The following is a 23062-nucleotide window of genomic DNA, read 5'->3' as shown; positions in this document are numbered from 1 at the left end:
CGGCATGCGTCGGAGGCTGTGCGCTCCGTTGTTCGCATTTCTTTTAATCCCCCCTGTCCTTTCCATGGTCCTGTTTCCGCGACCCGGGTGGGCCGCAAGATCCGCTCTCGAAGAGCTCATGAAAAACACGTCCGTACACCGCGGTGGCCGGAAGTGGAATCCCCTGAGCTAGCCGGGCGACAGAAGGAGGGTTGGCAGACGGCCACCTACAACTGCAGCTGCTGAAAGAGGAAAAAAAGCAGCGCGCCCAACGTGGGGCTCGAACCCACGACCCTGAGATTAAGAGTCTCATGCTCTACCGACTGAGCTAGCCGGGCGACAGAAGGAGGGTTTGCAGACGGCCACCTACAACTGCAGCTCCTGAAAGAGGAAAAAAAGCAGCGCGCCCAACGTGGGGCTCGAACCCACGACCCTGAGATTAAGAGTCTCATGCTCTACCGACTGAGCTAGCCGGGCGACAGAAGGAGGGTTTGCAGACGGCCACCTACAACTGCAGCTCATGAAAGAGGAAAAAAAGCAGCGCGCCCAACGTGGGGCTCGAACCCACGACCCTGAGATTAAGAGTCTCATGCTCTACCGACTGAGCTAGCCGGGCGACAGAAGGAGGGTTTGCAGGCGGCCACCTACAACTGCAGCTCCTGAAAGAGGAAAAAAAGGAGCGCGCCCAACGTGGGGCTCGAACCCACGACCCTGAGATTAAGAGTCTCATGCTCTACCGACTGAGCTAGCCGGGCGACAGAAGGAGGGTTTGCAGACGGCCACCTACAACTGCAGCTCATGAAAGAGGAAAAAAAGCAGCGCGCCCAACGTGGGGCTCGAACCCACGACCCTGAGATTAAGAGTCTCATGCTCTACCGACTGAGCTAGCCGGGCGACAGAAGGAGGGTTTGCAGACGGCCACCTACAACTGCAGCTCATGAAAGAGGAAAAAAAGCAGCGCGCCCAACGTGGGGCTCGAACCCACGACCCTGAGATTGAGTCTCATGCTCTACCGACTGAGCTAGCCGGGCGACAGAAGGAGGGTTTGCAGACGGCCACCTACAACTGCAGCTCATGAAAGAGGAAAAAAAGCAGCGCGCCCAACGTGGGGCTCGAACCCACGACCCTGAGATTAAGAGTCTCTTTTTTTTTTTTTTTTTTCTTTATTGCCACACTCTGACAGAGAACAAGCACACAAAGCAAGGAAAACAGGTACACAAAGCTGTAACATACACTGATAAAACTGCTAACAGTCTTTTGCTAGCAGGAAATGGCTAAAACTGGTTAAGGTTTGTCAGCGACTCCATTACTGGAAGCCATTCCGGGGGGTCAGGCTGTGTCTTCCAAACCTCTACAATCAAACGAACAGTTTCTCCAAAGTATTCCTTGGAACGCTTAGCACCAACATCGCGGTGGCGTATAGCCATGCGAGATTTCCATATGCCGTGCAGAGCCAAAACCATCACCACATCATACGGCAACCCGCCGTCATTCTCGATGGGTATAAACCTGATTCCGTAGGCGTCTAGAGGGAAATCTTTCTTCAAAGTCCTCTGAAGCACATCCCAAAAAAAGACCCCATCCCAACACTCTAAAAACACGTGTTCTACTGTCTCCGGCTTTTTGCACGGATAACAGTCAACCCCCCACGGAACGTCCAGTCCTTTCTCTTTTTGCCACGTTTTGACTGGTAGGACACCCGCGTGGAGCTTAAAAAAGAACGTTTTCACCCATGGCGGTACCGCCATAGATTTCACGCGTTTAAGCACATCCTGGCCTGGCCCTGCACAGTACGTTGACCGGTACAGTGGAACTGGAAATACAGAGTCAACGAGATCATTATACAATTTTTTCCGCGTGACGCTACATAGGTATTCCATCGTGAAGCGGGCACGCAAAAACTGGGTCGCTTGAAACACTTCGCGGAAGTATCCCTTCATTGTCGAGACAGGAAAACGTGCTGACGCTATAACAAAATCGGGTAACACCACAGACAACTTCATTTGGCAAACAGTACGCAAAAAGGGGTCTTGTACATCCCGAAGGAAGAGAAAACGATTGACAACCTGTCGCAAAAACAAATGAGACAAGGAAAGGCCCCCGCGACGCACGCGCCGAAACAAGTTCGTTCGACTTGTTTTTTCCCACGTGGACTCCCAAATCAACACGGCGAAAACGCGGTGCAACGCCTGCACATGCGCACGCGAACAGTGTAACACCTGGAGCACGTACCATATTTTCCTTATCAAGAACACATTGCAGACTGAGCCTCTTGCAAAAATGGAGAGCCCAGTGCCTTGCCATTTTTCTGCTTTATCGCGCAATTCAGCTGTCTGTCTGCGCCAATAGGGATCACTGTCCTCGTAGTTTTCGAGAGGCACACCTAGGTATCTGGTTGGCGTCGTCTGCCAGCTTATACTTTCAAACACCTCAGGGGCATCTTGCCATTGGCCGTGCCAGAAACCTAAACATTTTTGCCAGTTCACACTGCTGGCACTGTATTTACAGAAGACCTTTAGTGTCTTTACAGCTTCGCTTATGCTGCTTTTATCAACAAAGAAAAGTGCAATGTCGTCGGCATAGGCCAACACACGCACCTCACACGACTGTAGTCGAAAGCCGTTGATGGTTTTGCTTCCAATAACACTCAAACAAAACGCTTCTACATATACACAGAAAAGCAATGGGGACAATGGGCAACCCTGACGTACGCCACGTTGAACCTGCACTGCTTTGCTGAGGGACTTGTTCACAACGAGGCTAGTTGAACACCCACTATACGCCATGCGTACTCCTTGAAGAATAACAGCCCCTACATTTATGTGCTCTAACATGGCTATAAGGAGCTCGTGTGATACCTGATCGAACGCCTTCTCCAGGTCTACCTGGAGCATTGCTAGAGAACCTTGAGTGCTGTCGCAACACTCAAGAACGCTTCGAGCAGTATGAATGTTCGTTACTATCGACCGCCCCTTTATACCACATGTTTGATGCGGTCCAACGATGTCCCTAATAACAGTCTGCAAGCGACTCGCCAGAATTTTCATTAAAATCTTATAGTCTACATTAGTGAGACTGATTGGGCGATACCCAGATACAGCTCGGAGTTTGGCGTCATCATCTGACTTAGGAATAAAAATGGTGTGCGACTCATGAAAAGACGGTGGCAGCACACCATTCTGATACGCCTCAGCGTATAACGTACACAACACCGGACTTAGGCACTCTTTAAACTTTTTATAGAATGCAGCGCTTAGCCCATCGGGGCCAGGCGTCTTTCCCGGGCTCAAGTCCTCTATAGCTTTTCTTACTTCATTCTCCGTTATGTCTGTTTCGAGCAGTGCTGACACCTCTTTGTTTAGGCATGGCAACAATCTCAAAAATTCATCCTTAAACGCCACGACATCAATAGCGTGACGTGCAAACAGCTTGTCGTAAAAGTTACGAAAATAGCGTTCTATGCTGGCTTGGTCCTTGTACAAGACGCCTTCGCTTTCTATTTCCACTATCGCATTTCTGCGAGCGTACTTTTTCTCGGAGCATAAGGCTCTTTTGGTCGGCGCCTCTCCCAGCAGCATCTTTTCTGCTCTTGCGCGAACAAGCGCGCCATGATATTTGCCCTGATCTAAGACCTCGAGCTGTGCTTTAACATTCTGTATGTCATCTCTGCACGTCCCCGGCGATTTACATTCTGCTACAATAAGAGCATCGAGATTACTTCGTAGCGTGGCTTCTTTCTTTTTCTCGTCGCTCTTCATTACAGAAGAACGTTCAAGGCCTTTTAGCTTAACTTCTTGTTTGAACAGCTCCCACTTCCGAATGAAGTTCGTCACTCCTGAGCTGCTAAATGAGGTCCGTGCGCATGCGTCAACCGCCTCGACAAATTTATCATCTTGCAGAAGTTTGTTGTTCATTTTCCACAAACCCCAGGAGAACGCGTTTCCACGTTTAGCGGCCCTGCCTAGTGTTAACGACACCAGACAATGGTCGCTAAATGAAACTGGGGTCACTTCGTAATTGTCACATTCACGTACGAGTTCTACGGAAAGATACACCCTGTCGAGCCGCGCATGACTATTGCCCTGAAAGTGTGTATAGCGAACGGTGCCTGCATTGCTCATACTATCACCTGCATCTTCCAGGGCGCAGCCGGCTACTATCTCATTCAGTACCACCGTACTGGCGTCCCTGAAATTGGTCGTGCTGCTTTTGTCGCGCGCTGAGCAAACACAATTATAATCGCCCATTAAAATTAAGAGCCGTTCCGTCTCACACCATGGACGCATTTCTTCAAAGAAAGCCTTCCTTTCGGCTGTATTGGTGGGCCCGTAGACACATATTACACGCCATTCATTGGAACAATACTCCAAGTCGCACACAACATACCGCCCCGTTTCCGAGGCGGTGACAGTCTTTAGAGCGGCCCCTAAGCTTCTCCGAATTAGAAGTGCGCAACCCGCAGAAAACCCGACTGCATGCGACACGCACACATCATAGCGCGCAATAAAGGGCCGCACCATACGATCCGTCTGGTCCTCCCTCCCAACTTTGGTCTCTTGCAAGGCCACGATGTCCAAATCCTCATCTGTTACGAGTCGGTACACCTGATTTTGACGTCTCCGATCCGAAAATCCCCTGACGTTAAGCGTGGCGATGCGCATTGGTTTGCTCAAATAAACCATGTTTAGGAGGGAGCTAGACTTATTCCACAACACTTACATTCATGCAGCACGAAAAAGAAAGACGCTTCGTCAACTGCAAACATCCCATACACGCTCCAAAATCTCGCACTTATAAAACATTCGTATGGCCTGCGGGATTCACGGCCACTACAATACACACTGCCTCCCTCCCCCCAGCCAAACCTAAAGATGAAAGCATAAGCATCACGAACACAATACCCCCTCCAAAAATACTGCCTTGACCCAACTACACTGTTGCGTTTAGTTCGTTGGCGATTCAAAACAGCAGCGCAACAACCAACACAGAGAAACAGGATGGCGACTACCTTTCGTTGTGACGTGCTGGCTAAGTGGGCGAAGCCGGAGTTTTCGTTCGGTCTGGAGGGACGTTGGGCTTCGGCTTGAAGCTCGGACGTCTCACTGAAACCGCTTTAGCCGGGGGCTCCTCGCTGCTGGTGAGTCCGTCAACCTGCTCTGTGTCGTTGCTTTCGCGTTGTCGTTTTGCCACGGCCCCACTCAGGTCCATTTGCACGGCTTCGGCTGCTAGAGCCGACACCTCCGTCGTCCCCTGCCTTGCCGCTCCGGTGCCGTTGTCCTCGTTCGACGAGACGTGAGGGGGAGGCGTCTTCGGCTCGACCGGCTGCTCCTTTTCAGGAATGCGCTGGCCAGCCTCGGCCTCGACCCGCCCCGCCGACGTCGACTCCTTCACCACCTTGTCGGCTACTCCTGCAGCTGTCTCCTCCGCTTCTGCCTCGTCCATGAGGTTTTCGCGGAGGTCGTCCTCCCTCGCTGGACCGGTGACGCTAGCATAGGACTTAACGCAGGCGCTTGCATCATGCCCGAAGCGACGGCACGAAGAACACTTCGGAACCTTGCATTCTCGCCTGACGTGCCCCTTCAGGTTGCAACGTAAGCACTGCGGGGCCCTTCCGGCGACGACGACGAGGGCCTTGTCACCCGCCACACGAAGTTCGTGCGGCAGGTCGTCGATGGTCACGCCCGCCTTCAACTTGAGGGTCACCGTCCGAAGTGTCGAGCCCTTGTCTTGGATGCCTTCGACGCGCCACCGCTCCCTGCGCACCTCGCCGACACGCCCGTAGGGTGCCAGCGCAGCGCGAACGGCGTCGTCCGGCACGTTGTGCAGCAGCCAGTGAAGCTTGAGGCGGGCTTCTTGATTCGACGGGTCGATAACAAGGCACCGACGATCCTTCACCTTGATATCAGCGAGCGCAGAAATCTTCTTTACACCCTCCGCCGACTTGAACGTCACTGCCCAAACGTGACTCATCTGGTACGCCCCCAAAGCCACGACGTCGGGGAGCAGTTCCAGACGAGCCAAAACGTCCCGAAAATCCTCAACACGGTAAGGCCGGGCACGCATGTCGGCATGAAGAAAAACCGTGTTTAAAACCGACTGACCTGAAGGAAACTGTGGCAAAAGTACTTGGTAATCATCAGCATCCTGGGCAAATTTCCTGTTACCGCGGGCCGAAAGGCCCGCTGAAGCCGCTCCTTGGGCGGAGCTCGACATTCTGCGACCGCTCGCTAGCGCTACCGGAAGCAGAATCCCTGAGATTAAGAGTCTCATGCTCTACCGACTGAGCTAGCCGGGCGACAGAAGGAGGGTTTGCAGACGGCCACCTACAACTGCAGCTCATGAAAGAGGAAAAAAAGCAGCGCGCCCAACGTGGGGCTCGAACCCACGACCCTGAGATTAAGAGTCTCATGCTCTACCGACTGAGCTAGCCGGGCGACAGAAGGAGGGTTTGCAGACGGCCACCTACAACTGCAGCTCCTGAAAGAGGAAAAAAAGCAGCGCGCCCAACGTGGGGCTCGAACCCACGACCCTGAGATTAAGAGTCTCATGCTCTACCGACTGAGCTAGCCGGGCGACAGAAGGAGGGTTTGCAGACGGCCACCTACAACTGCAGCTCATGAAAGAGGAAAAAAAGCAGCGCGCCCAACGTGGGGCTCGAACCCACGACCCTGAGATTAAGAGTCTCATGCTCTACCGACTGAGCTAGCCGGGCGACAGAAGGAGGGTTTGCAGACGGCCACCTACAACTGCAGCTCATGAAAGAGGAAAAAAAGCAGCGCGCCCAACGTGGGGCTCGAACCCACGACCCTGAGATTAAGAGTCTCATGCTCTACCGACTGAGCTAGCCGGGCGACAGAAGGAGGGTTTGCAGACGGCCACCTACAACTGCAGCTCCTGAAAGAGGAAAAAAAGCAGCGCGCCCAACGTGGGGCTCGAACCCACGACCCTGAGATTAAGAGTCTCATGCTCTACCGACTGAGCTAGCCGGGCGACAGAAGGAGGGTTTGCAGACGGCCACCTACAACTGCAGCTCATGAAAGAGGAAAAAAAGCAGCGCGCCCAACGTGGGGCTCGAACCCACGACCCTGAGATTAAGAGTCTCATGCTCTACCGACTGAGCTAGCCGGGCGACAGAAGGAGGGTTTGCAGACGGCCACCTACAACTGCAGCTCATGAAAGAGGAAAAAAAGCAGCGCGCCCAACGTGGGGCTCGAACCCACGACCCTGAGATTAAGAGTCTCATGCTCTACCGACTGAGCTAGCCGGGCGACAGAAGGAGGGTTTGCAGACAGCCACCTACAACTGCAGCTCCTGAAAGAGGAAAAAAAGCAGCGCGCCCAACGTGGGGCTCGAACCCACGACCCTGAGATTAAGAGTCTCATGCTCTACCGACTGAGCTAGCCGGGCGACAGAAGGAGGGTTTGCAGACGGCCACCTACAACTGCAGCTCATGAAAGAGGAAAAAAAGCAGCGCGCCCAACGTGGGGCTCGAACCCACGACCCTGAGATTAAGAGTCTCATGCTCTACCGACTGAGCTAGCCGGGCGACAGAAGGAGGGTTTGCAGGCGGCCACCTACAACTGCAGCTCATGAAAGAGGAAAAAAAGCAGCGCGCCCAACGTGGGGCTCGAACCCACGACCCTGAGATTAAGAGTCTCATGCTCTACCGACTGAGCTAGCCGGGCGACAGAAGGAGGGTTTGCAGACGGCCACCTACAACTGCAGCTCATGAAAGAGGAAAAAAAGCAGCGCGCCCAACGTGGGGCTCGAACCCACGACCCTGAGATTAAAAGTCTCATGCTCTACCGACTGAGCTAGCCGGGCGACAGAAGGAGGGTTTGCAGACGGCCACCTACAACTGCAGCTCATGAAAGAGGAAAAAAAGCAGCGCGCCCAACGTGGGGCTCGAACCCACGACCCTGAGATTAAGAGTCTCATGCTCTACCGACTGAGCTAGCCGGGCGACAGAAGGAGGGTTTGCAGACGGCCACCTACAACTGCAGCTCATGAAAGAGGAAAAAAAGCAGCGCGCCCAACGTGGGGCTCGAACCCACGACCCTGAGATTAAGAGTCTCATGCTCTACCGACTGAGCTAGCCGGGCGACAGAAGGAGGGTTTGCAGACGGCCACCTACAACTGCAGCTCATGAAAGAGGAAAAAAAGCAGCGCGCCCAACGTGGGGCTCGAACCCACGACCCTGAGATTAAGAGTCTCATGCTCTACCGACTGAGCTAGCTGGGCGACAGGAGGGTTTGCAGACGGCCACCTACAACTGCAGCTCATGAAAGAGGAAAAAAAGCAGCGCGCCCAACGTGGGGCTCGAACCCACGACCCTGAGATTAAAAGTCTCATGCTCTACCGACTGAGCTAGCCGGGCGACAGAAGGAGGGTTTGCAGACGGCCACCTACAACTGCAGCTCCTGAAAGAGGAAAAAAAGCAGCGCGCCCAACGTGGGGCTCGAACCCACGACCCTGAGATTAAGAGTCTCATGCTCTACCGACTGAGCTAGCCGGGCGACAGAAGGAGGGTTTGCAGACGGCCACCTACAACTGCAGCTCATGAAAGAGGAAAAAAAGCAGCGCGCCCAACGTGGGGCTCGAACCCACGACCCTGAGATTAAAAGTCTCATGCTCTACCGACTGAGCTAGCCGGGCGACAGAAGGAGGGTTTGCAGACGGCCACCTACAACTGCAGCTCATGAAAGAGGAAAAAAAGCAGCGCGCCCAACGTGGGGCTCGAACCCACGACCCTGAGATTAAGAGTCTCATGCTCTACCGACTGAGCTAGCCGGGCGACAGAAGGAGGGTTTGCAGACGGCCACCTACAACTGCAGCTCATGAAAGAGGAAAAAAAGCAGCGCGCCCAACGTGGGGCTCGAACCCACGACCCTGAGATTAAGAGTCTCATGCTCTACCGACTGAGCTAGCCGGGCGACAGAAGGAGGGTTTGCAGACGGCCACCTACAACTGCAGCTCATGAAAGAGGAAAAAAAGCAGCGCGCCCAACGTGGGGCTCGAACCCACGACCCTGAGATTAAGAGTCTCATGCTCTACCGACTGAGCTAGCCGGGCGACAGAAGGAGGGTTTGCAGACGGCCACCTACAACTGCAGCTCATGAAAGAGGAAAAAAAGCAGCGCGCCCAACGTGGGGCTCGAACCCACGACCCTGAGATTAAGAGTCTCATGCTCTACCGACTGAGCTAGCCGGGCGACAGAAGGAGGGTTTGCAGACGGCCACCTACAACTGCAGCTCATGAAAGAGGAAAAAAAGCAGCGCGCCCAACGTGGGGCTCGAACCCACGACCCTGAGATTAAGAGTCTCATGCTCTACCGACTGAGCTAGCCGGGCAACAGAAGGAGGGTTTGCAGACAGCCACCTACAACTGCAGCTCCTGAAAGAGGAAAAAAAGCAGCGCGCCCAACGTGGGGCTCGAACCCACGACCCTGAGATTAAGAGTCTCATGCTCTACCGACTGAGCTAGCCGGGCGACAGAAGGAGGGTTTGCAGACGGCCACCTACAACTGCAGCTCATGAAAGAGGAAAAAAAGCAGCGCGCCCAACGTGGGGCTCGAATCCACGACCCTGAGATTAAGAGTCTCATGCTCTACCGACTGAGCTAGCCGGGCGACAGAAGGAGGGTTTGCAGACGGCCACCTACAACTGCAGCTCATGAAAGAGGAAAAAAAGCAGCGCGCCCAACGTGGGGCTCGAACCCACGACCCTGAGATTAAGAGTCTCATGCTCTACCGACTGAGCTAGCCGGGCGACAGAAGGAGGGTTTGCAGACGGCCACCTACAACTGCAGCTCATGAAAGAGGAAAAAAAGCAGCGCGCCCAACGTGGGGCTCGAACCCACGACCCTGAGATTAAGAGTCTCATGCTCTACCGACTGAGCTAGCCGGGCGACAGAAGGAGGGTTTGCAGACGGCCACCTACAACTGCAGCTCATGAAAGAGGAAAAAAAGCAGCGCGCCCAACGTGGGGCTCGAACCCACGACCCTGAGATTAAGAGTCTCATGCTCTACCGACTGAGCTAGCTGGGCGACAGGAGGGTTTGCAGACGGCCACCTACAACTGCAGCTCATGAAAGAGGAAAAAAAGCAGCGCGCCCAACGTGGGGCTCGAACCCACGACCCTGAGATTAAAAGTCTCATGCTCTACCGACTGAGCTAGCCGGGCGACAGAAGGAGGGTTTGCAGGCGGCCACCTACAACTGCAGCTCATGAAAGAGGGAAAAAAAGCAGCGCGCCCAACGTGGGGCTCGAACCCACGACCCTGAGATTAAGAGTCTCATGCTCTACCGACTGAGCTAGCCGGGCGACAGAAGGAGGGTTTGCAGACGGCCACCTACAACTGCAGCTCCTGAAAGAAGAAAAAAAGCAGCGCGCCCAGCGTTTATTGACCCCGATCGTTTATTGAGAGGCGTCTTTTCACGCTGCGTAACCACTGAGTAGGGTGATCGTTCAAGGGCATCATGCTAGCTGCAATCAGCCTGCTGAGAGCTTGGCTCCCGAATGTAGTAGATAACAATATGCTCAGTGCCGACAGAGCATAAGAAGACGCCCCAAAATAAATGGCCGGCGTCCCTTCTTTATCAAGCATTTCCACTAACAGCAGGCGACACTCTCAAACACTCTGAAAGAATTACGCATGCGCACCGTTTACTGCCAGCGCAGCCATACGGTGTGGCATGCGTCGGAGACTGTGTGCTCCGTTCGTATTTCTTTTAATCCCCCCTGTACACAGGCAAATTCCTCTGGCTGACAGAAATCTGGCTGAATAATTTAACGATGGATACTTTCGTAACCTGATTAAGAAAGAACGAATAAATTGCAATGCGAATCCACAAAATAGCTCCAGCATGCAATCAAAAAAGCTCAAGTCAAACCTGCGCTGTCCAGTCATAGACACACATCGAGCGCATTAATGGCCGATTGAACACCATTCCCATTGTGATGTAACTTCAAAACGGCATTCACCCTTCCGCAACACGCGATTAGAATGGAATCTCTTCTTCGTGAGGCATTCCCTTGAGAATCAACAAAAATGTCCGCAGCGGCGAGGTTATGGGTGAAAGATGGGTCGGGCGGCGGCCCGGATTGTATTTTTAAATGTTAGGCGGGCGCTACACATCTCCAACACTTCTCGATGACGTGATGCGCACGCTTTCTTCCATGTCAGGCGTTCGTTACACAGCATAGCAGAAGGAGCAAAGTTGTTCGAAGCGGCGAGGTGACGCGTCCAAGATGGGTTGCGCGGCGGCCTGGTTCATACTTGCCAAAGTTATGCGAGCGTTAGACACATCTCCAACACTTCTCGATGACGCGATGCACACGCGCCTGATGTGACATAATGCTACAAGCTGTTTGCTTCTAGCCGTCTTCTTCCTGAACGTTCACACACACCAACCGCACTATCGTGAACCGCACTTTGATGTTTGTCGCCATATTGGCTACCCAACAAAGACCATGGCATGGCTTGGCTTGACTTCTTTGCAGTCTTTCCGGGTTAGATTTCTTGCTCTTCTTGCGGCCTCACACCTCACAGGCCTCACAGGTGCAGCCTTTTAGCGCTCCCATCAGCTCTCTTCATGTCTGATAGCAGCGCATTTTTTAGGAGCGAAAGTGAAAAAAAAATGTTGACCTATTTTGCATAATAATTTCGTTAGAGATTTACGGAGATTTAAAACTGAACAATACGCTTCATAATGTCATACCAAATAAATAAGAGCCTTCATTTCAACCTTTTGTCGCGTTATTTTCGGGAAAAAATAAAATTCAGGAAATCGCACTTTGTGGGTCCATTTGTATTAGTTTTTATTTAAACCAATACGTCTCTACGTATTAGACTCATACAAACTAATAGCTCTTAAGTCTATTAGCGGTCTATCAGATCTATTTGTATTTGTAAACCTTATAGGTTCATTTGTATTAGACTAATACATCTTATACGCGAAACTTATAAAACTGATACAAGTTTGTATACACGTCTTATACACCCAATACAAAAATGTATAAGACTAATACAAGTTTCTATCAGAATTTTTGCTAGTGGTACGAGTGTAATAGCCTTTCCTCCATGGTAATGGCAGCGTCAGACGTCCATAGGGATTGTGATCCAAAAGAAGTAATACAACGGATCATTTAGGGATCATTCGCAATCCATTGTGGTCCAAAATAAGCTCTAGGATGGACCATTGAGGGATCATTTACAATATCTAACCCTGTGGATGTCCCCTGGACGCCCCGTAAAGGATACAGGACGTTTAGACCATTTGAGGACGTCCTCTGGACGTTTTGCGTTTACTGGGGACATGGTTTCCTCCGAGTTCGGGCTGCACTGTCCTAACGGCGTCGCCTCCGCCACCGCCGAAGAACCATGCCCCGGAAGTGCGCTGCCCAGGGAATGCGGTTGGCGTATTCCGAGCGCTGGGTGAGGGCGATGCATCCATGGGCCGGGCAACACACACAACACCTTGCCAAGGCAGCTACAAGAATGCCGTATGCCGATGGGCTTCTCGTAGCTCTCTTCCATGGTTGATGACGTGGAGGTAGTGGGCTCCGACATGGTTTCCTCCTAGTTGCGGCTGCACTGTCCTAACGGCGACGCCTCCGCCACCGCCGAAGAACCATGCCCCGGAAGTGCGCTGCCCAGGGAATGCGGCTGGCGTATTCCGAGCGCTGGGTGAGGGCGATCCATTCATTGGCCGGGCAACACACACAGCACCTTACCAAGGCAGCTACAAGAATGCTGTATGCGGATGGGCTTCTCGTAGCTCTCTTCCATGGTTGATGACGTGGAGGTAGTGGGCTCCGACATGGTTTCCTCCTAGTTGGGGCTGCACTGTCCTAACGGCGACGCCTCCGCCACCGCCGAAGAACCATGCCCCGGAAGTGCGCTGCCCAGGGAATGCGGTTGGCATATTCCGAGCGCTGGGTGAGGGACGATCCATTCATTGGCCGGGCAACACACACAGCTCCTTACCAAGGCAGCTACAAGAATGCTGTATGCCGATGGGCTTCTCGTAGCTCTCTTCCATGGTTGATGACGTGGAGGTAGTGGGCTCCGACATGGTTTCCTCCTAGTTGGGGCTGCACTGTCCTAACGGCGACGCCTCCGCCACCGCCGAAGAACTGTGCCCCGGAAGTGCGCTGCCCAGGGAATGCGGTTGGCGTATTCCGAGCGCTGGGTAAGGGCGATCCATTCATTGGCCGGGCAACACACACAGCACCTTGCCAAGGCAGCTACAAGAATGCTGTATGCGGATGGGCTTCTCGTAGCTCTCTTCCATGGTTGATGACGTGGAGGTAGTGGGCTCCGACATGGTTTCCTCCTAGTTGGGGCTGCACTGTCCTAACGGCGACGCCTCCGCCACCGCCGAAGAACCATGCCCCGGAAGTGCGCTGCCCAGGGAATGCGGCTGGCGTATTCCGAGCGCTGGGTGAGGGCGATCCATTCATTGGCCGGGCAACACACACAGCTCCTTACCAAGGCAGCTACAAGAATGCTGTATGCCGATGGGCTTCTCGTAGCTCTCTTCCATGGTTGATGACGTGGAGGTAGTGGGCTCCGACATGGTTTCCTCCTAGTTGGGGCTGCACTGTCCTAACGGCGACGCCTCCGCCACCGCCGAAGAACTGTGCCCCGGAAGTGCGCTGCCCAGGGAATGCGGTTGGCGTATTCCGAGCGCTGGGTCAGGGCGATCCATTCATTGGCCGGGCAACACACACAGCTCCTTACCAAGGCAGCTACAAGAATGCTGTATGCCGATGGGCTTCTCGTAGCTCTCTTCCATGGTTGATGACGTGGAGGTAGTGGGCTCCGACATGGTTTCCTCCTAGTTGGGGCTGCACTGTCCTAACGGCGACGCCTCCGCCACCGCCGAAGAACTGTGCCCCGGAAGTGCGCTGCCCAGGGAATGCGGTTGGCGTATTCCGAGCGCTGGGTAAGGGCGATCCATTCATTGGCCGGGCAACACACACAGCACCTTGCCAAGGCAGCTACAAGAATGCTGTATGCGGATGGGCTTCTCGTAGCTCTCTTCCATGGTTGATGACGTGGAGGTAGTGGGCTCCGACATGGTTTCTTCCGAGTTCGGGCTGCACTGTCCTAACGGCGTCGCCTCCGCCACCGCCGAAGAACCATGCCCCGGAAGTGCGCTGCCCAGGGAATGCGGTTGGCGTATTCCGAGCGCTGGGTCAGGGCGATCCATTCATTGGCCGGGCAACACACACAGCTCCTTACCAAGGCAGCTACAAGAATGCTGTATGCCGATGGGCTTCTCGTAGCTCTCTTCCATGGTTGATGACGTGGAGGTAGTGGGCTCCGACATGGTTTCCTCCTAGTTGGGGCTGCACTGTCCTAACGGCGACGCCTCCGCCACCGCCGAAGAACCATGCCCCGGAAGTGCGCTGCCCAGGGAATGCGGTTGGCGTATTCCGAGCGCTGGGTCAGGGCGATCCATTCATTGGCCGGGCAACACACACAGCACCTTGCCAAGGCAGCTACAAGAATGCTGTATGCCGATGGGCTTCTCGTAGCTCTCTTCCATGGTTGATGACGTGGAGGTAGTGGGCTCCGACATGGTTTCCTCCTAGTTGGGGCTGCACTGTCCTAACGGCGACGCCTCCGCCACCGCCGAAGAACCATGCCCCGGAAGTGCGCTGCCCAGGGAATGCGGCTGGCGTATTCCGAGCGCTGGGTGAGGGCGATCCATTCATTGGCCGGGCAACACACACAGCACCTTGCCAAGGCAGCTACAAGAATGCTGTATGCGGATGGGCTTCTCGTAGCTCTCTTCCATGGTTGATGACGTGGAGGTAGTGGGCTCTGACATGGTTTCCTCCGAGTTCGGGCTGCACTGTCCTAACGGCGTCGCCTCCGCCACCGCCGAAGAACCATGCCCCGGAAGTGCGCTGCCCAGGGAATGCGGTTGGCGTATTCCGAGCGCTGGGTCAGGGCGATCCATTCATTGGCCGGGCAACACACACAGCTCCTTACCAAGGCAGCTACAAGAATGCTGTATGCCGATGGGCTTCTCGTAGCTCTCTTCCATGGTTGATGACGTGGAGGTAGTGGGCTCCGACATGGTTTCCTCCTAGTTGGGGCTGCACTGTCCTAACGGCGACGCCTCCGCCACCGCCGAAGAACCATGCCCCGGAAGTGCGCTGCCCAGGGAATGCGGCTGGCGTATTCCGAGCGCTGGGTGAGGGCGATCCATTCATTGGCCGGGCAACACACACAGCACCTTGCCAAGGCAGCTACAAGAATGCTGTATGCGGATGGGCTTCTCGTAGCTCTCTTCCATGGTTGATGACGTGGAGGTAGTGGGCTCCGACATGGTTTCTTCCGAGTTCGTTCTGCACTGTCCTAACGGCGACGCGTCTGCCACAACCGAAGGATCATGCACCGGAAGTGCGCTGCCCAGGGAATGCGGTTGGCGTATTCCGAGCGCTGGGTGAGGGCGATCCATTCATTGGCCGGGCAACACACACAGCACCTTACCAAGGCAGCTACAAGAATGCTGTATGCGGATGGGCTTCTCGTAGCTCTCTTCCATGGTTGATGACGTGGAGGTAGTGGGCTCCGACATGGTTTCCTCCTAGTTGGGGCTGCACTGCCCTAACGGCGACGCCTCCGCCACCGCCGAAGAACCATGCCCCGGAAGTGCGCTGCCCAGGGAATGCGGTTGGCGTATTCCGAGCGCTGGGTCAGGGCGATCCATTCATTGGCCGGGCAACACACACAGCTCCTTACCAAGGCAGCTACAAGAATGCTGTATGCCGATGGGCTTCTCGTAGCTCTCTTCCATGGTTGATGACGTGGAGGTAGTGGGCTCCGACATGGTTTCCTCCTAGTTGGGGCTGCACTGTCCTAACGGCGACACCTCCGCCACCGCCGAAGAACCATGCCCCGGAAGTGTGCTGCCCAGGGAATGTGGTTGGCGCATACCCCAAGCGATAGGTGTGGGCGATCCATTCGTTGGCCGGCCGCACAAGCAGCGCCTTGCCAAGATAGCTACAAGAGACGTTCTGCAGATGACGATGCTATGCCTATTCGGTTACCTTGCATGGCTAGTTCGAGAGTGTTGAGTACGCAGCCGGAACACGCAATAAACGCGTGCCACGCAGATCGCGCGTCTTCCTCTTTCTCTAGGGAAAACACCAATGACCATTCCCTGAAAACATAAAGGGCGAATCTATCGCAACACCTCCAGACAATTCCTTAAATGAATTCTATTCATTCATTCATACCGCATGAAATAAGACAGCTGTTTTTCGTTTTGTTGTCGACTTGTTTAGCATGGTGAATCTACAATGTTATGTTGCAGCCGCAGCGACATCGCGGTAAACGCGCGCGCAGTGGCCGCTTCACGAAATGTATATTTTTCTCTTCTAACCCCTACGTTCGGTCGTGTTTAACAATAAACTTTCGTAATTCTGCGCTCTTTTTTTCATTTAAATATTTACCGTTCCAATTGATAGTTTTTGTGAGGGGGCGGCGCGTCTGGCCTCAATACTACCGATTCCGGGACAATTCCCCACATCGGTATGTTGCTTGATAAAAACAACCCTCTTGATAGTCCCCCCCTGGCCTTTGGCCTTCCTTTCTAATAAAGGTTAGGGTAAGTTTATTACAACAACAGCACAGTAGATTCGGAATGCAGCCGGCACATTAAATAAGCCCGTGTCACGAAACTCCTCAACCATCATTCTTACCGGTGTGCACCCCCGACCTTCAGTACTTTAAGGAGTACTGACACGAAATTTTTGTGTTGCGTTCGTTTTTTTTTTTCTGGTATGGGTGCCTAAAAGCTCAGTAACCATAGAATGGCACATTAAACGGTCGGTCACGGCGTAAATAATTTTTTACAGCCTAGTTTAGTCGTGTCTGTTTCGGTTTCGACAAAACGAACGCCGAGGTGGCCGCCTTGCCTCGAGGGCGCTGGTGACGCCACCGTTCTCGTTGCACCACTGCCGGTCTGACGCTCGCTCGCGCCCCGACCGTCCGTTGTCTCCACCGTCTCCACGCGCCGGGACAGCATGGCGCCAGTTCCAAAACACGTCACGTGATACACAAGCCGCCAGCGCGTTGGCCACGTCAAGGTAGCCCTCCCGTCGGCAGCTTAAAGCCAGGAGGAGCATATTGCGTCATGCTGGGGCCGATTGCGAGAGGGTATCCGGTATGAGCTTTCTCGTGCGCGCAAAGATTAAAATGGGTTCAAAATAGTCTCCCGCACGTGGAATATAGTTCGGCTAATCTGACAACTCCAGCCTCCTTTACAGCTGAAGAAGAACAGGGAACGTCCGAGAAAGGGAAGAAATAGGCTGGGACATCTCTCACTTTCGATTTAATGACTGATGTTTGGCCGATCCCCTGATAGGGTATGCGCCATTAATATAAGGAACAACAACAACAACAACATCTCTGCGTTTTGCAATTGGTGCACCAGGTTTCCCTCCGCCTTCAGAGCCAACTGTCAGTGACTTTCAGGAGCCACGTTCTGTCAAGGAGCTTCGAAGTTTTCTAGGCCTTTGTTCATATTTTCGCCGTTTTACACCTGGATTCGCGGACACAGCCAGCCCTATGACATCCCTACTTCAGAAAAATGTTTCCTTTACTTGGACATCTGAATGCGACACCGCTTTCAGTCAGCTGAAGCTCCTTTTGACGTCAGAACATATACTTCGGCACTTTAACCCCTCGGATCTTACAGAAGTTACTGTGGAACCCCGATAATACGACTTTCAATGCCCCCCCCCCCCGAAGCGTCGTATGACCGGGGGGTCGTATGATCGGGGTGCGGGTAAATGTCGCCCTAATAGACGGCCTTACATTACAGGTGGGCTAAGAACGTATTTAAGTACTATATTTAGCGCATTCTCGCGTAATTTGGAACCCCTAACTGAAATTTAAAGTTTCTAAAAATAAAACGCCTATTTGGTGCCCCCTCCTCCCCTCCACGGCGTCAACGCTAGCCCGCGTAGACGTAGGGCTAGTGTAGAAGCCGCTAGCCCGCGGTCTACGATAGCGTAGACGTTGGCCTCATCTCGCGCGCGCGTGGTGCATAGCGCGCGCGCGAGATAAGGCCAACGTGGTAGTGCAAATTGAGAGGGGAAAAGGCGAGAGTTGGAACTGCCAAGACCAAGCGAAACGAACAATAGTACGAGACGGCGGAGTACGAGACGGGAGCGGAGCGGCAAGGTGGCTTCGGAAGAGGCTGATAATCGGAGCAGAGAAAGGGGGCGAGAGCGCGTCGCGAAAGAGAGTAACTCGAATGGGCCAGGCGAAGAAAGAGGGTGTTGGGTTGCGTCGTATGTGTTTTTAGTTCGTCGGCTCGATGGTGGTTTCAAATTGGCGGTCCTCCGCGCCACTTGTCTGGACTTTCACCTCTCGCGGTTGGCGCATTATTTGACTCCCGCCGACCAGTACCCGCCTGCTTTCTTGCGTCTGCTTGCCTGCGGGCCTTCGCACATCAGGCAGTGTCAAAGGAAGGTTAAGAATAAAGAAAGATCAGGATGAAGCCGCGAAACGGTGTAAAAGGTGAGAAAAACGCCGGTTTATCCCCGCCAGGATGCGTCGTATGAAGCGGACCATGTGCACCCAAGCGTCGTATTTTCAGGGTTTTTAATCCATTGTTTCTATGGGGAGTTTGCCGGGACCGCGGTGTTTCGTCGTAAGAACCGGGTCGTTGTAAGACAGGGGGACGTATCATCGGGGTTCTACTGTAATACCGACGCCAGTGGTATTGGATTGGGGCCAGAAATATGGAGCTTTGAAGAGCTGATGTGCCTGCTTCAGAAAGCTACGAATGAGAAACGTAAAATATATAGAATACTGCTCTCGAGTGAACGTGATGGCACGTGAGTACAACAGTATAATAGGTGCACACAAGCCATACAGAACCCTGATTCCGTTGCCCGGTCATCGCTTGGATTCCCTAACTGGGAAGCCGCTCCTACTTTATGGCTCATTACAGTTTCGTACTGCTATAACTAGTACTACTGCTACTACTAGGCAAGCTGTGGCGTGTGTAAAAGTCAAAGAAACGAATGCGAAGAAACGCAAGCCCTCGCCATTCTACCCTTCGTGGGAACGGACTAAAAACATCTAGGGCCTCGACGTCGTCGTCAACAATATCATCATCATCAAACGTAAACACGATATAGCACTAAAAAAGCCGGTCGAAATAACGGAGTAGTGATAGCGGAGAAACGGTCGCAAATGCAATGTAGCCAGTAAAAAGGCGTTGGTGCACATCGCCAGGTTTCTGCCTTCGAATCGCGTTAGCGTACTTACGTACCGAGAGTAATTTTTCGGGGAATGCGTAAATTTTCAGGGCACGTCCAGCAAGGTGAAGAGGCTGCTCTGCAGTGCTGCTTCAGAATGGTGTGCACTGAAAAAGTGGGGTGGAGGGGGGGGGGCAGGAAATTAGCCCTAAGACCATTACGCGCCAATTATTTTCTATAGAAAAAAGCCCGCCACCGAACCGAAACTTGGCGTGCGATTATTTATTGCGGAGGCTTGCTAATCAGCGTAAAAAGTGTACAGTTAAACCTGGATATAGCGAAGTTGACAAAACATTCGCATTTTTTCGTTACATCCAAATTTTCGTTACATGCAGGTTTCGAGTTAAAGCTCGCGGGAATAAAGCAGAACCGAAACCAATATGCTATGCATCAGTGATGCTGAACTCACTCTTGTTCAAAGATATATTTCACACTGAAAAACTGCGTGATTCGCGCACGCTGTTGCTACACGGCCCCCGAATTCACAAACGTAACTAAGTATCACTTTTGCTTTTTGATAATTTTCGGTGCCTTAACGCGTTACAAGAACCAAACTAATGCCGAAACGGCGCCTTTCCGCGAACTTCGTGCTCTTTTCTGCAGTCAAAATTGTTGAAGGGATGCTAGCTGGGACACTGTACCAGGCGGCGACGTTCTTCTTTCTCGCCGCCGGAGACGATATTTAAAATTGCGATCTTGTCCTGACAAGACAAATCTTTTCGTATTCAGGCAGCAGAAATCATAGACGAACCCATACCACAGATATCAGGGGACGCACGCGACTACACGCCTAGCACCTAACCGACACCGCACTCACTCGTGGAAACGCACGAGAGATTGCTGTGCGGGCGAAATTCGCTTAGTGCATTTCGCCAGCCGATTTTTCGGAAAAAGGGCAAGAAACCTTGACTCATCAGCGTAGCAAATTCGTTGCATCCAGGTTAACCGTCGCAACTCCTTCGTTACATAGAGCTCGCAAACACATGGGCTTCAATGAAGGTGGAAATGGGGAATTGAGAAACTTCGTTAAATCCAGGAATTCGTTACATAGAGGTTGGTTACATCCAGGTTTAACTGTATATACCTATAGACTCCGGATTTCCGAAGAAACTGCAGAAGTGGGCCGTGATGTGGACCCTGTGTCCATGAGGCAAAGTGCGGGGCGGCCAGAGCGCGGGCTGCAGGAGGTGAGATGTACGAGTAGAAGTCTTTGTAAGGCAGGGCAGCTCAACACCACATGCTCTGCTGTAGCCTGCTCAACAGGAACGAGGCAGAAGGGGCACGTCGAGCCACACGGGGCATGGTACTGGGCTGGCCAGGTCCTCGTCACAGTCGGCGTGAGGGCCGCCCCCAAGCGAAGTCGTCGAAGGACCTCACCTAAGCGGGACAACCCGCCAGGGAAATCCGTGCCGCGCGGAGGTATGAGTGAGTGCGCGGTGCGCCGAAGACGTTCTATTCCACTGGCGAGGCGAACAGACGCACGGGGTGCGTACCAGCATCTGCAGTCTGCATTACAGGGTGGTTGTTGCGTTGGCGCCATGACACGCGAATACGGCAGGGGTAAATGTCCGCTATGTCCTAGATTTGTAGCACAAGTTTGTTTGACGTAAATGTTTTTTCGAAGCTCTGCTTACACAATATTTTGCCCACTTGCCATAAGAAGCCCCAGCATTTAAACATGACCTACCCCACTCGATAAGGGAATAAAACAACGTAATTTGAACTGTTTCTTAGGATTCCGTATACCTCCGGAGTGTCGTAACTAAATAAGCTAAATCCTCACGACTTCTTATCGCGTGTCTGAAGAGAGCGAGCATCTAACCCGTTAACCATGCGCACGGTGCACCGCAGTTCCCGCTGCATTTCTCATCCGGCCCAGGTTTTTGTCAATACCGTTGAGTGCTTTCATGTGGAAAAACTAGGGCTCATTGAAAATGTCATGATGAGAAGCGCAGCTTAGGAAGAGGGCTTAAAATTGGGACCAGTGATTTGCAAATTGGCTACCAGACGTTTGCGCGACATCTAAGCAAATTCTGCGCTTAGCGTCTAGAAACAGCTTACTTTGTAAAAAAGAAGGTGTCAAATGGGCAACACTCTGCATTGTTGGCGCGATGTACAGCCGTTGTATTGTCTTGAACTACTGTACACAAGCCACTTCTTCCGCATTCAAAAACGAGAATTTGAATATTCGCGCGTATCCAAAACGGCCCAAGTACGCGTTCGCTGCAGTAGGCGGCGGCACTGGTGTTTTCTGAGTTTCTGAGGGCTTTTTTTTTTTTTTTCCTTTCACTTTTTCTGGTGTGTTTGGATGTCACGCACAGCCTGCAGCGCGAAATTTTTAACTTGCCAGCGGCTGCACCTGTTGCTGACGAAGTCGTCCGGCGAAATAGAAGGTTGCAAGCCACTCGAGAGACGTGCGCGGCATACTGGACATACTACTTGCTAATAATGGTAAGTGTACGGTCAGGTAGTGGTTGTTTTGATATGTTACCGTCGTTAGGACCGCCGTAAACTTTGCCGTCTGTGGAGCAGGGGCTGTTTTATCGCTAATGTGCTTATCATCAGCGCTTTGATGCGATACATGCGCTGTCGACCTCAACCTGGTATTTGGCGCTGATAAGCCAATGCGGACACAACTTTTACACCCAAAAGCCCAGAAAGCGGCCTGAGTGACCGCTTCGGTTCTGATAAACGGGCGTCAATTTTTATCGACAAGCTATCATGCGGCGCGTTGCGGTCTGTGACGCAGTCGTTTCATAAGATCATGCGAAAAAACAAAGGGTTTAGCAAGAAAGGTGTCAACCGTTTTTCAATCCTCACCTCGTTTGTCTTCGCAAGGCGGTTGTCTGCAGGAGCAGCCTGTCACTGCTAATTGGTATCTTCGCCATTTAAAATGAAATGCATGGATGCAGGGGTGAGACAGCTGCGCATATTGCGCACTTTTGATACAAATCTGCTTTCCTGCGCCAGGCTGCTCCAAAACCTTGGAAATTGCCGAAATTGCGCCAAACTGCTCCAAAACAGTCTGAGAGCCAAGGATTTTAACGCTGCCGCCAGTTTCAGTGGGGAAAAATGCTTACTGACGGTATAATTTTCCAGCACCCCTGTTTGTAAAGGCTTAATTGATTGGTCATACTATAAAACACCTGCATAAAATTGTCCCCAAGATAGTTTTTAGATAGTTTTTTCGAAGGTCATCATCATGTCGGGTTGCACATGTTATATTCTGTGAGTTTTTTAAAGTTTTCTCATGGAAAAAAATTGCAAAGTCCTGTAGAAAAAATACGTATGTGTACTCAGGCGACAAACTAGTGGTGAAAATTGATGAAAGGACGGCAATTTTGGAGCGCCGTATATCTCCATAACGGGCCAAGATATATGAGATGTGCGGTGTGATGTTGGCCCTGCTGCTACCGCTCAGCCTCGTAGCCCAGTTTCACCGCCTCGCGCGGGATTTTTGATTTCCCGGTATGGCTTCGATGACGGACGTTCCACTGAACACTTCTAGAGCAGCAAATTGGTGAGTGTCTGCAGCATACTACCCCAGAAAGACACCGTGACCAGGCAGTAGGCCTAGGTGCGGCGCCGCGAATCGAGGAGCACTGCCTTTGGGGAGCCGGCTTTCTCCCAAAACCAGTCCTCGCCGTTCCCCCGCAAACCTGTTTCCCGTGCCGCCGTCTCCGTGCGCCTGCGGATCGGTGCACTCAGAGAAATGGTGAAAACTACGACGCGGCGGGAGGATGATGACGCGCCGCAGGTGCAGTGCGACCAGTGCCGCAGGTGGGCGTACCT

General features: G+C 52.9%; 2 protein-coding genes and 34 non-coding genes across 36 annotated transcripts in view; 1 reads left to right on the top strand and 35 right to left on the bottom strand.

Moving 5' to 3' along the window:
* Positions 1–244: 244 nt before the first annotated feature.
* Trnak-cuu (transfer RNA lysine (anticodon CUU)) lies at positions 245–317 on the bottom strand. The gene has a single exon. It is a non-coding gene; the product is annotated as a tRNA-Lys (tRNA).
* Positions 318–383: 66 nt separating this feature from the next.
* On the bottom strand, positions 384–456 carry Trnak-cuu (transfer RNA lysine (anticodon CUU)). Its single transcript has one exon. It is a non-coding gene; the product is annotated as a tRNA-Lys (tRNA).
* A 66-nt stretch (positions 457–522) lies between these two features.
* On the bottom strand, positions 523–595 carry Trnak-cuu (transfer RNA lysine (anticodon CUU)). Its single transcript has one exon. It is a non-coding gene; the product is annotated as a tRNA-Lys (tRNA).
* A 66-nt stretch (positions 596–661) lies between these two features.
* Positions 662–734, bottom strand: Trnak-cuu (transfer RNA lysine (anticodon CUU)). Its single transcript has one exon. It is a non-coding gene; the product is annotated as a tRNA-Lys (tRNA).
* A 66-nt stretch (positions 735–800) lies between these two features.
* Trnak-cuu (transfer RNA lysine (anticodon CUU)) lies at positions 801–873 on the bottom strand. Its single transcript has one exon. It is a non-coding gene; the product is annotated as a tRNA-Lys (tRNA).
* Positions 874–1510: 637 nt separating this feature from the next.
* Positions 1511–6204, bottom strand: LOC144146139 (uncharacterized). The gene has a single exon (XM_077678095.1). The coding sequence runs from the start codon at positions 6190–6192 to the stop codon at positions 5008–5010; it is 1185 nt and encodes a 394-aa protein (XP_077534221.1). The 5' UTR covers positions 6193–6204; the 3' UTR covers positions 1511–5007.
* Positions 6205–6340: 136 nt separating this feature from the next.
* Trnak-cuu (transfer RNA lysine (anticodon CUU)) lies at positions 6341–6413 on the bottom strand. Its single transcript has one exon. It is a non-coding gene; the product is annotated as a tRNA-Lys (tRNA).
* Positions 6414–6479: 66 nt separating this feature from the next.
* Positions 6480–6552, bottom strand: Trnak-cuu (transfer RNA lysine (anticodon CUU)). The gene has a single exon. It is a non-coding gene; the product is annotated as a tRNA-Lys (tRNA).
* A 66-nt stretch (positions 6553–6618) lies between these two features.
* On the bottom strand, positions 6619–6691 carry Trnak-cuu (transfer RNA lysine (anticodon CUU)). Its single transcript has one exon. It is a non-coding gene; the product is annotated as a tRNA-Lys (tRNA).
* Positions 6692–6757: 66 nt separating this feature from the next.
* Trnak-cuu (transfer RNA lysine (anticodon CUU)) lies at positions 6758–6830 on the bottom strand. The gene has a single exon. It is a non-coding gene; the product is annotated as a tRNA-Lys (tRNA).
* A 66-nt stretch (positions 6831–6896) lies between these two features.
* Trnak-cuu (transfer RNA lysine (anticodon CUU)) lies at positions 6897–6969 on the bottom strand. The gene has a single exon. It is a non-coding gene; the product is annotated as a tRNA-Lys (tRNA).
* Positions 6970–7035: 66 nt separating this feature from the next.
* Trnak-cuu (transfer RNA lysine (anticodon CUU)) lies at positions 7036–7108 on the bottom strand. Its single transcript has one exon. It is a non-coding gene; the product is annotated as a tRNA-Lys (tRNA).
* Positions 7109–7174: 66 nt separating this feature from the next.
* Trnak-cuu (transfer RNA lysine (anticodon CUU)) lies at positions 7175–7247 on the bottom strand. Its single transcript has one exon. It is a non-coding gene; the product is annotated as a tRNA-Lys (tRNA).
* Positions 7248–7313: 66 nt separating this feature from the next.
* Positions 7314–7386, bottom strand: Trnak-cuu (transfer RNA lysine (anticodon CUU)). Its single transcript has one exon. It is a non-coding gene; the product is annotated as a tRNA-Lys (tRNA).
* A 66-nt stretch (positions 7387–7452) lies between these two features.
* Positions 7453–7525, bottom strand: Trnak-cuu (transfer RNA lysine (anticodon CUU)). Its single transcript has one exon. It is a non-coding gene; the product is annotated as a tRNA-Lys (tRNA).
* A 66-nt stretch (positions 7526–7591) lies between these two features.
* Positions 7592–7664, bottom strand: Trnak-cuu (transfer RNA lysine (anticodon CUU)). The gene has a single exon. It is a non-coding gene; the product is annotated as a tRNA-Lys (tRNA).
* Positions 7665–7730: 66 nt separating this feature from the next.
* On the bottom strand, positions 7731–7803 carry Trnak-uuu (transfer RNA lysine (anticodon UUU)). The gene has a single exon. It is a non-coding gene; the product is annotated as a tRNA-Lys (tRNA).
* A 66-nt stretch (positions 7804–7869) lies between these two features.
* Positions 7870–7942, bottom strand: Trnak-cuu (transfer RNA lysine (anticodon CUU)). Its single transcript has one exon. It is a non-coding gene; the product is annotated as a tRNA-Lys (tRNA).
* Positions 7943–8008: 66 nt separating this feature from the next.
* On the bottom strand, positions 8009–8081 carry Trnak-cuu (transfer RNA lysine (anticodon CUU)). The gene has a single exon. It is a non-coding gene; the product is annotated as a tRNA-Lys (tRNA).
* Positions 8082–8147: 66 nt separating this feature from the next.
* Positions 8148–8220, bottom strand: Trnak-cuu (transfer RNA lysine (anticodon CUU)). Its single transcript has one exon. It is a non-coding gene; the product is annotated as a tRNA-Lys (tRNA).
* Positions 8221–8283: 63 nt separating this feature from the next.
* Positions 8284–8356, bottom strand: Trnak-uuu (transfer RNA lysine (anticodon UUU)). The gene has a single exon. It is a non-coding gene; the product is annotated as a tRNA-Lys (tRNA).
* A 66-nt stretch (positions 8357–8422) lies between these two features.
* On the bottom strand, positions 8423–8495 carry Trnak-cuu (transfer RNA lysine (anticodon CUU)). Its single transcript has one exon. It is a non-coding gene; the product is annotated as a tRNA-Lys (tRNA).
* Positions 8496–8561: 66 nt separating this feature from the next.
* On the bottom strand, positions 8562–8634 carry Trnak-uuu (transfer RNA lysine (anticodon UUU)). Its single transcript has one exon. It is a non-coding gene; the product is annotated as a tRNA-Lys (tRNA).
* Positions 8635–8700: 66 nt separating this feature from the next.
* Trnak-cuu (transfer RNA lysine (anticodon CUU)) lies at positions 8701–8773 on the bottom strand. Its single transcript has one exon. It is a non-coding gene; the product is annotated as a tRNA-Lys (tRNA).
* A 66-nt stretch (positions 8774–8839) lies between these two features.
* On the bottom strand, positions 8840–8912 carry Trnak-cuu (transfer RNA lysine (anticodon CUU)). Its single transcript has one exon. It is a non-coding gene; the product is annotated as a tRNA-Lys (tRNA).
* Positions 8913–8978: 66 nt separating this feature from the next.
* Positions 8979–9051, bottom strand: Trnak-cuu (transfer RNA lysine (anticodon CUU)). Its single transcript has one exon. It is a non-coding gene; the product is annotated as a tRNA-Lys (tRNA).
* A 66-nt stretch (positions 9052–9117) lies between these two features.
* On the bottom strand, positions 9118–9190 carry Trnak-cuu (transfer RNA lysine (anticodon CUU)). The gene has a single exon. It is a non-coding gene; the product is annotated as a tRNA-Lys (tRNA).
* A 66-nt stretch (positions 9191–9256) lies between these two features.
* Trnak-cuu (transfer RNA lysine (anticodon CUU)) lies at positions 9257–9329 on the bottom strand. Its single transcript has one exon. It is a non-coding gene; the product is annotated as a tRNA-Lys (tRNA).
* Positions 9330–9395: 66 nt separating this feature from the next.
* On the bottom strand, positions 9396–9468 carry Trnak-cuu (transfer RNA lysine (anticodon CUU)). Its single transcript has one exon. It is a non-coding gene; the product is annotated as a tRNA-Lys (tRNA).
* A 66-nt stretch (positions 9469–9534) lies between these two features.
* Trnak-cuu (transfer RNA lysine (anticodon CUU)) lies at positions 9535–9607 on the bottom strand. Its single transcript has one exon. It is a non-coding gene; the product is annotated as a tRNA-Lys (tRNA).
* Positions 9608–9673: 66 nt separating this feature from the next.
* Positions 9674–9746, bottom strand: Trnak-cuu (transfer RNA lysine (anticodon CUU)). The gene has a single exon. It is a non-coding gene; the product is annotated as a tRNA-Lys (tRNA).
* Positions 9747–9812: 66 nt separating this feature from the next.
* Trnak-cuu (transfer RNA lysine (anticodon CUU)) lies at positions 9813–9885 on the bottom strand. The gene has a single exon. It is a non-coding gene; the product is annotated as a tRNA-Lys (tRNA).
* Positions 9886–9951: 66 nt separating this feature from the next.
* Positions 9952–10024, bottom strand: Trnak-cuu (transfer RNA lysine (anticodon CUU)). Its single transcript has one exon. It is a non-coding gene; the product is annotated as a tRNA-Lys (tRNA).
* Positions 10025–10087: 63 nt separating this feature from the next.
* Positions 10088–10160, bottom strand: Trnak-uuu (transfer RNA lysine (anticodon UUU)). The gene has a single exon. It is a non-coding gene; the product is annotated as a tRNA-Lys (tRNA).
* A 67-nt stretch (positions 10161–10227) lies between these two features.
* Trnak-cuu (transfer RNA lysine (anticodon CUU)) lies at positions 10228–10300 on the bottom strand. The gene has a single exon. It is a non-coding gene; the product is annotated as a tRNA-Lys (tRNA).
* Positions 10301–21565: 11265 nt separating this feature from the next.
* The window catches only part of LOC144146138 (uncharacterized), a gene marked incomplete in the record, with an annotated part of 88655 nt that continues 87158 nt past the window's right edge, over positions 21566–23062 (top strand). The window contains 1 exon segment of the mRNA XM_077678094.1: positions 21566–21721. Within this exon segment, the coding sequence (XP_077534220.1) occupies positions 21719–21721 (3 nt within the window).

Source organism: Haemaphysalis longicornis, unplaced genomic scaffold (assembly GCF_048455015.1).
Source record: "Haemaphysalis longicornis isolate Haplotype H1 unplaced genomic scaffold, Haemaphysalis longicornis Haplotype H1 scaffold_7, whole genome shotgun sequence".
Taxonomy (NCBI): domain Eukaryota; kingdom Metazoa; phylum Arthropoda; class Arachnida; order Ixodida; family Ixodidae; genus Haemaphysalis; species Haemaphysalis longicornis.
Note: the sequence above shows the minus strand (reverse complement) of the source record. Positions and strands in the feature narration are given on the sequence as shown.